Source organism: Tetrao urogallus (genome assembly GCF_951394365.1).
Source record: "Tetrao urogallus genome assembly, chromosome: 7".
Classification (NCBI taxonomy): domain Eukaryota; kingdom Metazoa; phylum Chordata; class Aves; order Galliformes; family Phasianidae; genus Tetrao; species Tetrao urogallus.
Window position 1 is genome coordinate 23692879 of NC_136820.1, and position 16480 is coordinate 23709358.

At 39.2% G+C, this 16480-nt stretch overlaps 1 protein-coding gene across 1 annotated transcript in view; it reads left to right on the forward strand.

The window, feature by feature from the left end:
- The window catches only part of CRPPA (CDP-L-ribitol pyrophosphorylase A), a gene marked incomplete at both ends in the record, with an annotated part of 103924 nt that extends 91174 nt beyond the window's left edge, over nt 1–12750 (forward strand). The window contains one exon of the mRNA XM_079538723.1: nt 12646–12750. Coding sequence (XP_079394849.1) covers nt 12646–12750 — 105 coding nt within the window. The remainder of the gene's footprint in view (nt 1–12645) is intronic.
- Nucleotides 12751–16480: the final 3730 nt, after the last annotated feature.

The window sequence follows — 16480 nt, forward strand, 5'->3', positions numbered from 1 at the left end:
TTCTTCTAGAACTTGGCTATTAGCCCCTCCAGCTGTGTGACTGTTTAATCAGCAGCTGTGGGCATGAGGGATCTCTCCGTGCCATTCGAGCTATGGAGATGTGATCAGATTGGGGCCATCACAGCATGGGCCACCTATGGACTACAGAAACCACATGAGAAAAGTGAAGAAGTGCATGTGGTCAGTGTGTTGACATTTTGTGCTGTTCCAGTCAAACGTGCATTAAGTTAACTCACTTGAGGACTCTCTAGTTGTATCGTTAAGAGTCATGGTGTTCCCCTAAGCCCTGCTCATCTTTATTTATTGTTCATTATTCCATGAAAAGATACCCTGTGTCCTGGGCTCTCCAGTCTTCCCAGCATGCGGGAGCACTTTTGCCACAGTGGTTTCCCAGTGTGCTTTTATGATTCTTCTGTAATCTGTCTGCTAGATTTGACTGTGGATATTTGCAGCTGCTTTTTGAGCCCAGTGCTTCTGTTCACGCCATACTTCAAATACCATCTTTACTTTAAAATTATTTTTTCAAAATTTATGTGCTTGGCACATTGCTTAGCTGAACTCTTTAACACAGACACGTGCTCTTTATTTACTGCTTTTATGCCATGACCTATGGAAGACTGGCAAAGAACTGGAGAATGGAGAAATGGAGAGTTTAGAGTGGGTAATGTATTTTTGAATTATTATTATTTTCTTATACACTCCATATTGAGACTCAGTTCATATCCCTACACCTCAGCAGTAGCCAGGAAGAGAAAACAGAGGTGAATCACAGAATGGCCCGGGCTGGAAGGGACTTCAAGGATCACAAATCTCAAACCACCTCCCCTCCCTGCCACCAACCTCCACATTTAATACTAGACCAGGCTGCCCAAGGCCCCATCCAACCTGGCCTTGAACACCTCCAGGGACGGGGCATCCACAGCCTCTCTGGGCAGCCTGTTTCAGCACCTTACCATTCTCACAGTAAAGAATTTCCCCCTGACATCCAACCTGAATCTTCCCTCTTTCAACTTAAAACCATTTCCTCTTATCCTGCTACTATCAACCCTTTCAAAAAATTGACTCCCCTCCTGTTTGTAGGCTCCCTTTAGGTACTGAAAGGCTGCAATGAGGTCACCCCGCAGCCTTAATCTCCACAGGCTGAACAAGCCCAGCTCCCTCAGCCTGTCTTCATAGGGGAGGTGCTCCAGTCCCCTGATCATCCTTGTGCTCTCCTCTGGACCCACTCTAGAAGCTCTCTGTCTTTCTTGTACTGGGGACTCCAGACCTGGACACAGTACTGCACATGGGGCCTCATGAGGGTGGAGTAGAGAGGAACAATCACCTCCCTGAATGAGATGAGATGAGAGTCATATCTAAAGGTCACTTGAATATTCTCAAAAAAGTAGAAGTTGAGTGCCGAGTTGAAATACATGGGATGGATATTCAATTCTGTGTGTTAATATATAATTGAAGAACGTTTTCAGATTTCATTGCATAACTTAAAAATGAAGTTTTTTAAGTCCCTCAAATAATGATGAGATGACGCAGCTTGAGAATTTCTTACAAAGCAACTTGCTAGATTCAGTGAAGAACATCACATGATGGGAATCTGCTATCAGTGAACTTCTGGACAGCCAATCCTTCTCACTGTGTCTCACTAACAAACGCTGTCATTTGAGTTACTGTAAAGCTGCTTTTAAACTCATCTCTCAGAATTTCTGAAGCAATTACATATTAGGTTTTCTAGAGCAAAATATGAAGTCTAAAGTTGTTTTGGTCTCTGTGAAGTCCCTGGGCTGCTAGCAGTGTAGTTCCTTTGGTTTATTTTTCTGTAACAAAAAATTGGAATGTGGCCTTTACCCCACTGAACTGATGTTATCATCTGAAAAGTTTGGAAGCCGCAAGGCTGGGATGCGAACAATAGTACAGCACATGTGTATGCATACTTTGACCCTCAGAATCTCTTGGTTTTCGTTTCTTCCCCTGAGGAGAAGTTTTGACTTTGTTTTTTAATAGGCTACAGAGTTTTTTTCTTCTGAATCATCTCAAATTAATTATCTGTAATCAAGAGAAATGTTTCCAATCAGTAGTTACCGCAGCCATGAGCTTGCATTTCAGATTATTCACACTCTGTAGGAGTTATAGAATGAAGATTTTAATGACTGAACAGAACACTTACACTGAAATGGTTTTAATCATGCCCCTGCTTCTTTTGGAGGCTGGGTATTTATTATGCATTATTTTCTGTATGAATTTAGCACCTAGAGGAGGAGGAAAAATGTGCTTTCAACTGAGTGAATGGGAAAAATGCTTAGATTTCCTCTGCACTGTTTTTCAGCGCTCTCCAGGGATTCAGCTGCATCACTCATTCTTTCTGAGGACCTTTCCATTTTGTTACAGTTACAGCAATTAAAAGTTGCCCAGTCTTTCTTTATATCTCACAAACAGTATGTTACAAATTATGTAAACCCCCGTCCTGCATATTTGTAGGCAGAAGTTTTTTATCTGCGATAGCTAGAGCGTTTACTGTGTTGTGCTGCATATTAGCAACTTAGATGTTTGCAGACTACTTCGTTCATTTTTTTTTTCTTGAAATAAGGTACAAACAATCTGTGTTTTCAGTATTACACAGGGTAGAAAGGAAAAGCCTATAAATTGAAAATGTACTGTGTTAAATTTGCCATAAAGTACGTACTTTTTGCTCTTATTAGAAATTAATATGAAGAAGTGATATGTTGCTTTCTCTCTCCCTATTAGGTATTTTTTTGTCAGTAAGGATGGTGTAGTGCTGTAACAGTAAAGGGAAGCATTCAGATATGTGGTGTTTACTTATGGGATGCCCTGTCCCTGTAGATACTCAAGGTCAGGCTAGACTGGGCTCTGTGCAACCTAATCTGGCTGTAGCTGTCCCTGTTCATTGCAGGGGAGTTGAACTAGATCTTTGAATGTCCCTTCCAACTGATATGAGTCTATGATTCTGTGATTATAATTTTATGATTACGCTGGTGATCTCAGATCATCATCACTGGGTAGAAATATGCTGTTAGGTTCTTTGAATACTTTTTTTTCTTTCATGCTGTATATGACACAATTTTCCTATCAAATAGAGCCTCTGGCATCAATAGTAATATCTCCTGATCTTTAGAGGACTGAGATAGTTGTGTACTTAATCTAAAGGAACTGCTAAACAGACTTTGGATAAAATGTACTGGGTTATCCTAACAGAAGGTCAAGAAGAAGAGTTAGGGGTCTCCATTGACCTACTAAATTGTAAATTATCTGAAATTGCAATTTATCTAGAGGTATTTTCTTTTATTCTAGTATTATGATGTACTTATTACTGTGTTATTCCTGTAATAGTATGTTCCTTTTCTCTCAGTGGTAGCTTGATTACTGAGAAAAAGGTAAAGGATGATGAGTATGAAAATGAATCACTCATTAGAAAATGTCTGGAACATTTTTGTATTTTAATTTGAGTAACATAATATCACTCTGTGCCTTCAAAAGTACATAGGAAAGGAAGAACTTTTCACGGAATTGCCTTAGGTTAGTTAGGAAGAAAGGGGAAAATATTTTAATGTGGACTACTGAAGTATCGAAATATAAGCATTGCTCAACTTAAAGGAAGAGCTCTCCAAAGAACAAAGTGTCAAACACTTGCTTTCACCTTCTGCCTTTTCTCCCAGCTTGTTCCCCACCTCTTCTCTCAGCTTTTTCTACACCTACATTTTTGCCTTCCTACATACTGCTGATTTCCTATAGCTTCCCTAGGGCTGCTCATCAAGTGACACTGAGTGTAGAAGTGCTGTATATTTCTCAGCTTACAATAGGATAAAAATGGCTTAAAATCTGCTTAAACTCTGCTTCTGCTCTGCTACTGCCCCATCTGTCAAATCCATTCATACATGATGCAATTACTCCACTCTTGGTTGGTGGCTGGTGCACTCCAACAGTCTGCAAGTGATTTGCATGACTAGAGTGTTATAGTTTGCAGAAGGCTGGCACTACTCAACCGTTTCTCTGTATGCATGTGTGATGGGTCTGCTATGTATTCCTGGCCACCTGTGGGACTCATTGCCACAGCCTAACAAAATATATATTTACTGACTCTCGCAGTGCAACAGGCAGCAGAATATCCGCCACATACACAGAAAGAAAGCCTGTCATATGTTGCTGCTGCTGTGAGGAAGAAGACTTGCATCCCACTCCCACATTAATTTGTCAGTGCTATTGGATTGTTCCAGAGCTTACTGGAAACCAGAGGAAAGACTTGGCCAGTCAACGTCACTCAGCTTTTCAGCAGCTTCCAATGGCGATTGTCAGAGGAGAATGCCAGTTTTCTGTGCACAAGGAGCATTTCATTTTTTCTGTGATGATAGTAAGAAGCAATTATCCTTTCCTCCTAAAAACTGTTGTGGTGTGTTTTACGAAGTTACCAGAGTGATATCTCACAGGACCTGTTAGGTAGAAGAGTAACATTCATTAACATTAATATGTTTCATATTATAATCTTATTTGGTGTCATACGGTGTTGAGAGACCATCTCTAAGAAACCTCAGACACCTAATACACTTCCAAATTTGCAGACAACCACGTATGCTAAATGGCTTATTCCTTTCCCAGTACATACAGGTGGCAGAATTGGCTGCTAATTCAAGCATCAGGTAGCTTTCTGAACAGCGTGGAGGGAAGGTGGTCATTAGCTGACTGTTCTATCACTGCTCACCATTGCCAACAACTCAGATCAGATAGTGGTAAGTGCTGAATGAAACCTTGCTCAAGCTGCAGGGACTGAATATTCTGAAAGTGCTCTTCACAGCAACCTTTTCAGAGAATTTTTGGTCCAGGAATTTTATGAATTATTTTGTATGATCCTGCTAAAATTTTTCATACAGGAAAAAAGTCCTTGGAGAGGGCAAGAACAAGGAAATACAGTGCCTAGGTAGGCAAATGACAGAGGCACGGGCACCTGGCTTGTGTCTGCTCCAAGGCTGATCTCTTTTTTTATGTGAAAAGAATAAATCCAAGCAAGGGTTACAGAAAGCAGCTCGCAGTTGCCCTTCAGGCACCTGGACTAGCATCTAGGCTGGAATTTTGTCATCTTTCTCTTGAGGCATACACTATCTATCTCAGATGGGTCTCCCTTCACAGGAATTTTAGCCTCAGCCCACCAGAAGTGTGAGGGAGGGGCAATGGATTAATCAGACAAAGAAGGAAACTGAGCCAAACCCTTGTTACCTACATATTGCAGAACACGATAATGGAGATGTTTTAAAACTGCCCGTTTAGGAGAATTCTGTGTATGCTGTTCATTCTTGAGAAAGTAATTAATTAGTTTTGTCCACGTTGTGCTTTTGTTTGTTTCTTTGTTCTAAACAAACACGTGTCATTTACGTTCTATTTTAACTCTGTGAATCTTAGGTTAAAAGATATGTGTAGCACTGGAGATGGACTTCTTACAGACTCCAGAAGATATAAAACACTTGTCTATCAGTGTAACTATACAGTCATTTTATGCGTTGATGGCTTTCTGTTTTCTTGTGGTAAAATACAGGTGGCGTGGTTAATGAGTAGTGCAGGACAGACTGCGAGATACAGTGCAGTACTACACATCTATGTACAATTTGTCTGGATTTGGCTCAACTGTAGCATGCATTTGCAACTGTTTAACTGCAGCAAACTGACTCAGACATATCAGAGTTTAAACTATTGGTTATTAAAACCTGGCTCCATTATCACACAGCTTGGTTTTTCTAGTGCTACCCAGTTCTCAGTTCTCCACTGCATGCAGCACACTTGGATTTTCTGTTTCTATCCAATGATGGTGAAGAATCCATTGCATTTTCTTAGTTGAGTAAAGAAGCAAGACCGTAGATACAAAGGTTGAGTTGTGGACCTGCTGCAGTATTTTTGAACCCAGCTACCTATCTGAACTCAAATGCTAGCTTATTTGTGTGTTACTTGAAAGGAAAGCTAAAAATATTCAGAGAAATAGTTTTCTTATCTTTTAGGATGATCTGCATAGCTGTCTGCTTATTGAGGTAAATAGTTGCACTGATATTATGTATGAGAGTGCACTTATCAATAGATCCTTTGGCACATGGACTAAAAAATCTGATGTGGGAGCATTTGAAAAAGAAGGGGATTAATTTGTACTGTTACACAAATGGAAATTGCCTTAATTTGTGGATGCATGCCACTACATATTTTGAGTAGGAAAAAAAAGCTTCTTCATGAATCTGAGATTTGAACGAACACCAAATCATTTTATATTGTGAAAAATGACGTAAGTCCTCCCGTATAATATTTTAGATTGAAAGAAAAGAGGAAGAAAACGTCAAATGACGAGGCTTTTGATGCTGGTCTTTCTTCTTGGTTTCTGTGCAGATAAAACAATATTGGTCTGTGTCATGAGGCAAATTCTTGGATGCACCTGGTTTGGCCAAAGTGTAACTTGCAACACTGAGTAGAGATTTACACTACCGGCAGTTCTTGTGCTGCCAGAGTGGGTATTGCAATGCACTTGCCAGAACACAGGCCCTTTCATCCATTTTCTACTTATGTACTTATGCCCTGTGGTGTGCCTGCTGTACACACAGGCCTATTCTGTGAAGGGGAGAAGTGAGCATTCTTCATCAAGCCATCCTCTGCTAGATGTCGGCATTTTCCATGCAGTGGCAGGAATGTGAGATACAGCACAAGTGCTGTCTTGCAGTGTGATTTGTCTCTCTCTTTCCCTTTGTCATGCCGAAGTTTGTTGAGAGGGGAAGATTTCCGTAGAGCAGTTCAGTTCGTGTTTTTTGTTTGTTTGTTGTTGTTTATAAATTTAAATGTGTGTTTATGTGGTAGCTACGTGGTGTTTGCACAGTGTTCTGGGGGGTAGATTTCTATGTATTCTTGATGCATTTGGGTTGAGAGAGAAAGGCACAGCTGTTACTTCACAGTGCTGCCTAGGACACATTTGTAATGGCAGGCCAGGGATGGTTCTCGTGTCCTAGGGCTAAGAGACACAGCATGTCTCATGCCCATATGGCGAAGCTCTCTTTTTCCCAAAAGAGGGTGGCCTCATTCAGCCTGCCTCATGGGAGCAGTTCCTGGCCTGTGCTGTCCCCTGAACCATGCCCAGCCATTGTCTGGGAACATGCTAGCAGGTGGGAGCCAAAGCTGTGCCAGGGAGCTGTCGCACAATGGAACGGCAAGGGCAAGGGCACGCCAGCGCCAGCACTGCTCTGGCCCCTTGCCTCTCCTGATGCAGATGCAACTGTATTCACATCAATGTGCCCTAAGTTTAACCCAATCTTTACATCATGTTTTCAGGTTTCCTATCAGCTGAGTGATCAGGGCTAACGTTGCAGTCCAATTCATTTGTAGAAACGGTTTTAACGGTGAAGTCAAACAACATTATAGCAAAATGGAGTGCAAGTAATGGAATACAGCTGTTTTATTCTTTTGGAGCAGTGCAGTAAAAGGCAGAGGTAATACCTGCAGAGATATTTTTGGAGCTAAAGAGGAGGCTGTGTGTTTTTTGAACTATGCTTAAATTGAACTAGTACATATGTAAATGGGAATGTGTGTATATGAAGTTACAGCTGGAAAAAAAAAAATCCTGAACAGATTGAAGCAAGGAAATGAATCATGAGAATGTCAATAAATACGCAGATACCCTCACAGTTCCTTAAACAAATGCACATTTGTAAAGTATCACGTTGCGTGCTCCAAACACAACTTTAACTCTGTCCCAGTATCCATTTCGAGTCTTATTCTGCCGACCAGAAAACCCCTACTGTACATCAAATAAATTCTGAATGTGAGTTACAACCACCATACAATATGGTTATGTTGGAATACTTTTACTATTTAATAACAGACAAAGTGGATATTTTATTTTGGAATCAAAGTGCTGTGCTGTTATGTGGATTTATGGTTTATAAGGTTGGCAGAGTTTCTGAGTACTTTCTATTCCAAAGTACATAAATATAAAGTGGTAAAAGTTTTGTTTTTAGCTTATAAATGTAGTTAATCATCTGTTCAAACAATAAAAAAATTCTATTTATTAATGGCCAAGAAACGTTAGAGGTTTTTGGTTTTCCTTTTTTATGAGAGACTCATTTAAGTCAAATGGATGAAATGAATAGACAATATCACAATGGTTTAGGGGGGATCGTAGCACATTAGTAGATCATGTGGAACTTCAGTCATCAAAATTGTTGCTGCCTCTGAGTCTTATTTAAAGGTCATGGTCTTTTTTTAAAGATTTTGTTGATGAGTGAAAGAATTATTTGTGTTTGATCCATCCAGTGCATGCATGAATATGCACATGCTGAGTAGTGCACTGAAGTATGTTCTTCTCTTGGAGTTCGCCAAACTGAGCAGTGGGTGGGCAATAATGTGAGCGCTCTTGTGGGCTACATGAGCATTTGTATTGCTCCTTTTTTTCTGACATCCTGCTTTTTATCGTGGTTGCAGTACATCTGAACATGTCAGGCAGTTAGACATGTGAGGACCTGGTTCTGCTTGATTATTTGACTTCCTGCAACTAATAATGAGCTTTTTGAAAGATTTAGTACTATGCCATTGAATATAAAAGAGGCTTGGATTCCTGTATGTGCAATGGAGTTAGGTGTGGTAGATTAGATTTGTCCTGGCATTCTTATTGAAGCCTCCCTGTAGGCACCATCAGGTGTAATCAGCACCATTGCCAGAAATAACACTGCAGTGTCAAAAACACGGGTGTTTGAAGGGTATAGCCAGGAGACTTGAAGTATTCATGTATTTGCTTAAGTGTAGATTAATAAAGATTCACAACATTCTTTTTCTTTCCTGTGTTGTTTAATCCTGTTATCTAAAGGCTTTTTGTATTCTTTATAAAAACTGCTGGCTTCTGAATTACCTGTAACTACTTAGGAAAAAATGAAATCCCATTGAAAATATGTGTTTAAATGCACAGTAAAGGCCTAAAAATGAAATAAATTCTTTGTAGGATTTAGAGGAGAGGAAAGAATAGTGAAGATGCAACTTAACTATTGCCTCAGGAAGTCTTTCCCTTTTACTTTGAACAATGTGTTGTCTTTCAGTTGCTAAAATTTATTTTCCCGTTTGCTTTCTGATGGATTGTACAGAATAGAAGTGGTCATCCACAGTTAAATAATACTGCACAGACCATGACAGACACTACCACAGTGATTTCTAGTACGAGAGCAAGTTTTGATTCTCAGGAGGAAAGAACTTATACGATTATCTGGAAATTCCTGGAAGGGTCCACTTCTTCAGGCTATTTTCTACCTCTTTCCAGTAACACGATGGCTGTGAGAATAAAGCAAGTTCAGATCAGCACATGCTTAACCTCTGCATGGCCAAACAATGTGCCTCAGTGCCAGTGCTGACCAGGAGGCCTGGCACTGCACCCTAGTCCTTGCATAGCTGGCCCTGAGGCCCGTGTGGGACTATGTTATCAGGAAGGAGCCACAGTGTAAATATAAATGCTAGTAACCCGTCTGGTGATCTCTTGCCCTTCTGAAAGCATCAGTACATCATATGTTAGAAAGTTTGACTATCAGTTGTAACTGTAAAGAGTTAAGGATATGTTTCCTCTTACATTTGTTGTCTTAAATTGGATAATGCGAGGGTTACTCCAAAAGTAATGCCGCCCTTTTGTTGTTGTTGTTGGCCCATGACATTGGAGGCAGTTATTGGTGGTATGGCAATAAAGGTTGAACCTTCCTGACGATATTCCTTTACATTTTGTTGCTGTGTGACAGATAGTAGCAGAGGGGCAGTCTGACAGAATAGCGTGGAATCATAGAATCCTTAGACTTGAAAAGGACCTTTAAAGCTCATTCAGTCCAACGCCCCTGCAGTGAACGAGGACATCCACATCTAGATCACATTGCCTGCCTTTCCTTGAAAGTCTCCAGGGATGGGGCATCCACTGCATCTCTGGGCACCAGCATCTGACATAGAAGTGCATATGTAGCAAAAGTGTAGAAATGAATTCCTCTGTGCAGGAAAAACGGCACCCACTGACATTCGTCAACACTTGCTGAGTTTGTAGAGACCAAACAGTGGATGTGTGAGCACAGTGAAACATGAAGTGTACGGGCAGCATTTCCCTAACAACGATGCCCTCATAGCAGCTGTGAAACGGTAGATCATCTTCACTGGTGCAGGCTCTTGTTCATCTCTGGTGAAAATGCAGATATCCTGGTGGTGCCTATGCTGAAAAATAGTAATTTATGGACTTTGCTCTATCAAATGGTCTTATTGTACCCATTGCTGTGCTGTATTGCGTGGGTTACAAATGCTATTCAGAATTCTTCGCGTGTCTTTCCTTCAGAACACAGAAGTCAGCAGTAAAGCCTTAGTTTTAGGTTTAGATTTATAAAAAGCTTTTTTTTTTTTTCACTTTAAAATAATCTTATGGTTTCATTTTCATTCTCTCTTGTGGAAGCTAAATTTCTCTCTTGCTTCCTTTTATGTTCAAAAACTTAAATAATTTATTGCTGCAAAGGAATGCATACTGAATCCAGTAACCAACAGAGGATGTGGAAAGATTTATTGAGAGAAACATTAAGAGCATTCCTGGCCAGGTGCATTTTTTTTCTTTCTTTTTTTGTGAAATGGGAAAAAAGATACACACCTCCCGCCAACTTCAGAGATGGCTGAAAGCCCATTTGGAAAGCAGAGAGCGTGTGGTTGTGCACTCCCCAACACAAACTGAACAAAAGTTGATGAGGGGTGCAAAGAGGCTGGCACTGCTGGGCGGTGAGAAATGTGCTGCTAGATCTTGACAGTGACTGCAGTGTTCATGGTCTGAGTCGGGTGTATGCACATGGTTTGCACTCTCCTTGTACATAATATAACAACATTTATCCCTGGGAAAAGAGGATGGGAAAACTCCTACTAAACATGAATAGTGGGTTCAGAGTTCCTTCTTGTACCTTCAGTCCATGACAAAAGGTACTGAAGAAGCAGGTACACTTCTGCACTCTTTGCTTCACTGAATTCCCCTGCATTGCATAGCATGGAAGGGAAGCACTGCTCAGTAAATAGTAGACAATTTTTAGACCACTAGTAGTTAATTTTATTGCATATTAGAATATATAACATGAATTTGTGTAATCTTTGGAGGGGCAGCAGTACAAATAGTAACCACTTGTTTGATGATTCTTAGGACAATCTGGTCAAATATTTTTTCCAAGAATAATGAAAAAATCAGGTAGTATACCCATTTACTTCTTTGTCATGCTTACTGGCTTTTACATAAAGCACAAAGTTAATGACAGCATTACAGTATATAATTCTGTGTAATATATAGTGTTTCAGCGATATCTTTCTTCCATCAGTTTTTCCTTCAGCCTCAACTTCTGAGACTACTGCTCCCCTTTGTAGTAGCTGATAGAGTAGGTCCTTCCAGCAGCAGCCTTATTGCATAAAAGCAGTGATTAACATTATGTTTTGTATAAATTGTTGAAGATGTTTGCTCTTTCTCTATTAAACCAAATTTCTTCAAAATGTCAAATGCAATTTCTTCCTTGATACAGCATCTTAGAGAAGTAGTGGTGGAAACATTTGGAATCAAACTATTCCATCTCTACCCACTTTATATGTATCTAAGTTGTTTTACAAGACCCCAGTGATGGAGTTTCTTGCTCTGACCAGTTATCTGTTCCTTTGTATTCCCCTCCTGACTTCTAATTTATATCCCAGTTCAAGTTCCCTAAGCCTGATGCTTCCAGTATTATCCACTGTGCATATGGAGAACAGCTCTTGTTTTCTCTTTGTGGTTCACTTTCTGTATTTGAAACTCTTCTAGATTTTCCCTAGAGTTTTGTAGACCTTTCATCTGTTGCTTCACATTAATTGTTCCCTCCTTTTTTTCTATCCAAGAATGTGTCTGTGCCTGACTACACCTATCAGAATGTTCCCAATGTGCAAATGAAAAATGATACTGGTTGCAAGAGGCCAACCTATTATTGTCAGTACAATTAAGAAAACGTGCCAATTAGAAAAAGGACTTTTTTGAAATGTCAGCTGGAGTGCTCAGTTGGAAGCCTATCATCAAAGTGACATTTTATTTTTCCTTCCTGTGTTAATCTGTTTACTTGCCTATCAAAACCAGGCTACTTATTAAGGTTATGGGATACGAAGTTCACTGTAAGCTACTGAAGTCCCAGTGCTTTGAATCTGTGAGTTGAAAGTAGGTTGTAAAATTGAGGTGAGATTCAGTGTGTACTGAAAATATGGGTCTTTAACTGTGCTACTTAATTAAATCATACATTGTGTTTCAGTGCTTTTGAGCCAAAATGTTGACTACGTTTTAGATCTTAAAAATCAGTTACAAAGGACGTGAGAGAATCAATCTTCTGTTTTCCTTTTCTCTGGGTATTTTGTATGAATTCCAACAATTGCAGTATATTCCTTTCTAAAATTATTTTCACTTTTTAAATCGTTGTGGAGATTGCAAAATTGGTATTGTTACATAATTGTGTTTCCTTAGAAAAAGAAGTTACAAAAGTTTTTAAACTAATAAGTGCAAATAAATGTTTTGATTTTTTTTTTTTTAATTGCATACTTGTAAACTGTTGTTTAATATTTATTTTCTCCATTTTTTTTTTTTAATGTATTGCTTCCCCTGCTACATTCTTTTTTTTTTTTTTTTTCCAGGACTGTTCCCCACTTCAGGAGACAGTAAATTCGGCTGCTGCTCTTACCATGGCACTAATAAAGGACAGGAACCCTGAGCTGACTGGCCAGCTTTTGGTAGCATAAGGTCATAAATCATTCGTAGCTTTTGGAAATGTTTCTTTGTCACCATTCATTCACCAAAGGTCTTGAATTATTTAATTTTTGATGAAAACTCTGGATTTATGACATTTGCTATTAAGCTCTTCTAACAACGTATTTTTGATACCTAAAATGCAAGTCTGATATTATGTAGAAAGTGTAAAATGAAAGTAATTCTGAAATACACTGGATATGTGCTTTGAAGAAAGATACCAAAACATTTTTTCTGAGGTACTGCTCATTTAACAGTGTTCACAGAGGACATCAAAATATTCAGTCTTCACGTAGAACTGTCTTTAACCCATGCATGTGTGTTATTTTGCATTAATGAATTAATCCTAAAACACAGCTTTTGTTCTTTAGATGAAATTATTTAACATTTGTTGCTATATGTATTAATGAATATTTAATATACCGTATGGCCTTCCTAACATCAGTGGAAATGCACATTGCAAAAAGTGTTTGTTAGGTCAGCTCTCTGTCCTCCATGGTATAAAGGGTAACCTTGGCACACGAAGAAAGATGTGCATGGGAACACTGAGGTGCTATAGCCTGGTTTTCTAGATCAGGTGTTCTCTGGCTGCAGCACTCCTTAGTACTAATACTACTTCCAGTACCCATGTGCCATCATTCAGAACTAGCTCCAATAGCTTTTCTGAGTACAGTATTATCCACACTAGAAGTGTCCAGGGAACCTCCCCTTCCATCTGTCCTAAGTCCATCCAGTCTCCCTCTGACATCAGATAGGTCAGCTACTTGCTTACTGCTGTGCTTTCGTGAGTACAGTCTCTTATATCTAGGCACAAGGAAACTGTAAAGAATTCGCAATATCCTCGTGGATCCTAAATGTAGAACATAATTTAGTCAGGAAAAGGAAATGGGTTGGTCCAGTGGAGAGCGTCAATCTGGGTGGCATTCAGGATCAATCGTTCCCTTGTTAGGTAAACCTTTGAAAATCCATCTCAAATAAGATTTCTGATTCAACTCAGGAATTTGCCTCTCCATTATCCAGCAATGGATGTAGCTCAGCTATTCAAGAGGATAGAGGGAGGAAAGCTCTGATTGTCGTTCAACAACAGAGATTGCCAATGCCAGCACTGAAAGAGATCCCAGCACTCCCACCAGGTTCCAGTCCCTCTGGTGTACGGACAAAACTGTGAGGATAGAATGAGATTTGAACTCTGTCCCTCCCCTTTTCCCCAGATCTCTAAATAACTGCCTAAAAATGGTTTACTAGTATCTGCTGAGACACCTCCCTCTTAAATTACTTTTAGAAGCTGATGTTGATCCAAAACTTTCTTCGTTATAGTAGTTGCAGCTGACTGTTCTGTATCCAAAGCATACATTTTTTTCTGCTAACACGGTTCTTATCATCTACTTCCTTCTTTGATTTTCTCCTATCTAATTTGGTTAATAATTTGTCCTTTTCTGACATTGTACAATGTGGGCATTTATATTAGTTCAGTTTGTGGCCAATAAGATGTGTTTTATTCATATATATACTCATGCCTGTTCATATGCAGAGTAGTCAGATAAACTCAGAGGAAATATTTTATTATTAGTATCCATAATTTAAGAGGAAAACTTTCAAAAATAAGTTTTCTGCATTCACTTTTACAGTAATGAATTTTATGAAGGAATTTGTTTCACAGGCTTCTAAAAGACCTGATAGAAGATGTTTCTTTGACCATATTTTTTTAATTCTTTGCTTTAAGACAAAATACAATCTGTGATGTATTTTCCCCACATTATAATAAGCAAGTAAATTTAAAAAAAGCCCTTTATGTTTTCCATCCACTCTAATATACGCATTGAGATAAATTCTTAGCACTGGATTTTGGGTAAATTGTCATTTGCTTAAACAGAACCTTTTATTTTGTTGTATTGTTTTACTTATTATCTTAAAAGGATTTAAATCCAATTTAAAATGCCATTGCAATGAAGTGTTGCAAAGAAAAATGGTATCGTGATTGTTTATGAACTTCTTGTGAAAAGAGAACAACTGATGCCCATTAAGAAGTGCATTTCAGGTCCTCGAACATATTTAGTACTAAACTCATTGAAAGATTTATTAATGTGCTGTTAATCATCACATTACAGATTTTTTTTTTTTTAATTTAACCATCATTTTAAATGATCTACAATCACTGAAAAATCCAATCTGCAGGAGGCCAAACACTACCAGCAGAACAACTAGAACACATCACAAGATAGTAGGGCAGCAGTAAAAAGAAAAAAAAAAATGGACTGTGGGTAATGCTATTGTATATCCAAACCAAAGTTAAATGCTGTCTTAGACGATTGCTAGTACTTACAATGGGAATAAAGATATAAAATGAAATTAAGAAACTGATTGATTGGTTTTTGTCTGTGCGTAGGCTCTTACAAATAGCTATACACACAAGAAACTTGGCAGCCTTTTGTGCACACATGCTGTTTTGAATTTAGCTGGTGAATCAGTCACTTTGCTTTGAACATTTGAACAGAGATAACACAGAGTAAATAAAAGCTGAGACCCTGCCATCTCTGCTTACCTTACTCCACAAACACTCTAATTAATATTCCGTTAGTAAAATGTTCACCAGGAGAGAGAACACAGAATCTGGCCCTAAGAATGTTTTTCATAGTTGTAAAGTTAAGTGAATTAGATTTGCGTATTGAAACTAACTCACTTCAAGCAGTGTCACACATTATATTCATTTGTCTTACATCCCTTGATGAAAGAGTTTCTATCTACGATGTTTTTCTTTAGTTTTCCAGGTTACCTAGCTTGAAAAGGTGGTCTCATGGTTCTGTGAAAGCTGCTGAAACAATGAAGAGGATTGAATACAGTTGAATTTAAAAAAAACCAACAGCATAAAGAAATGAAGGGGAATATGACCCTATTCTAATCAGTGGCATAAATCTAGTTGACTTCAGAATATGAGGACTTCAGTTGGTAACTGACACAGGCTGCAGAACAAAAGCATGTCTGGAAGCCTTAAAGCCTCTAGTGCATTCAGATTTGTATTTGTACAACGTCTCCTCATCTCCACAGTACTGTTCCTGGTGCCCCCCCAAACAGGAGCCTCCAAAGAACTGTCTGGTTCTCAATTACTGCTTAGTACTTTCCAATCATATGGCAACTTTTCCTGTCTGTAGGTCACTGAAAACTAGATGGTTCATAATTTGTTTTCTCTGATGCTGAGGGAGGTGGTGGAGTCACCCAACCCTGGAGGTTTTCAAAGAACATTTGGATGTTGTGTTGAGGGATATGGTTTAGTGAAAACTATTGGTGATAGGTGGTTGGTTGGACTGGATGATCTTGTAGGTCTTTTCCAACCTTGGTGATTCTGTAATTCTATTCTCTCAATTTTGGGCACCTTTTATACGAGTCATGGCTTTCTGTTCAGGTTTTATTTCAGAAGAAAAGCACATTTACTTCCAGATACATGAAAGCATTTGTTGTCTCATTTCTCCTTCCTCTTCATCTGTAACTTTGAGAACTGCTGGTTCATCTTACCAAGTTACCACCAGGATGTCAGGTAAAGCATGTCCATGTAGCCGTTTGTAGGGACAAGGTAACCGTGGTGCCCTGTTCACATTTCGTCTCTGCCATCTCTGCTTTCCCCGCTTTCCCCTCGTTCCTGTTAAGGAAAGTTGTAGGATTCAGGGATGGCTCTTGTTAAGTGTTCCTATAGGAGTCTGAAATCTAGGCTAGAGCTACCTGGCTGCT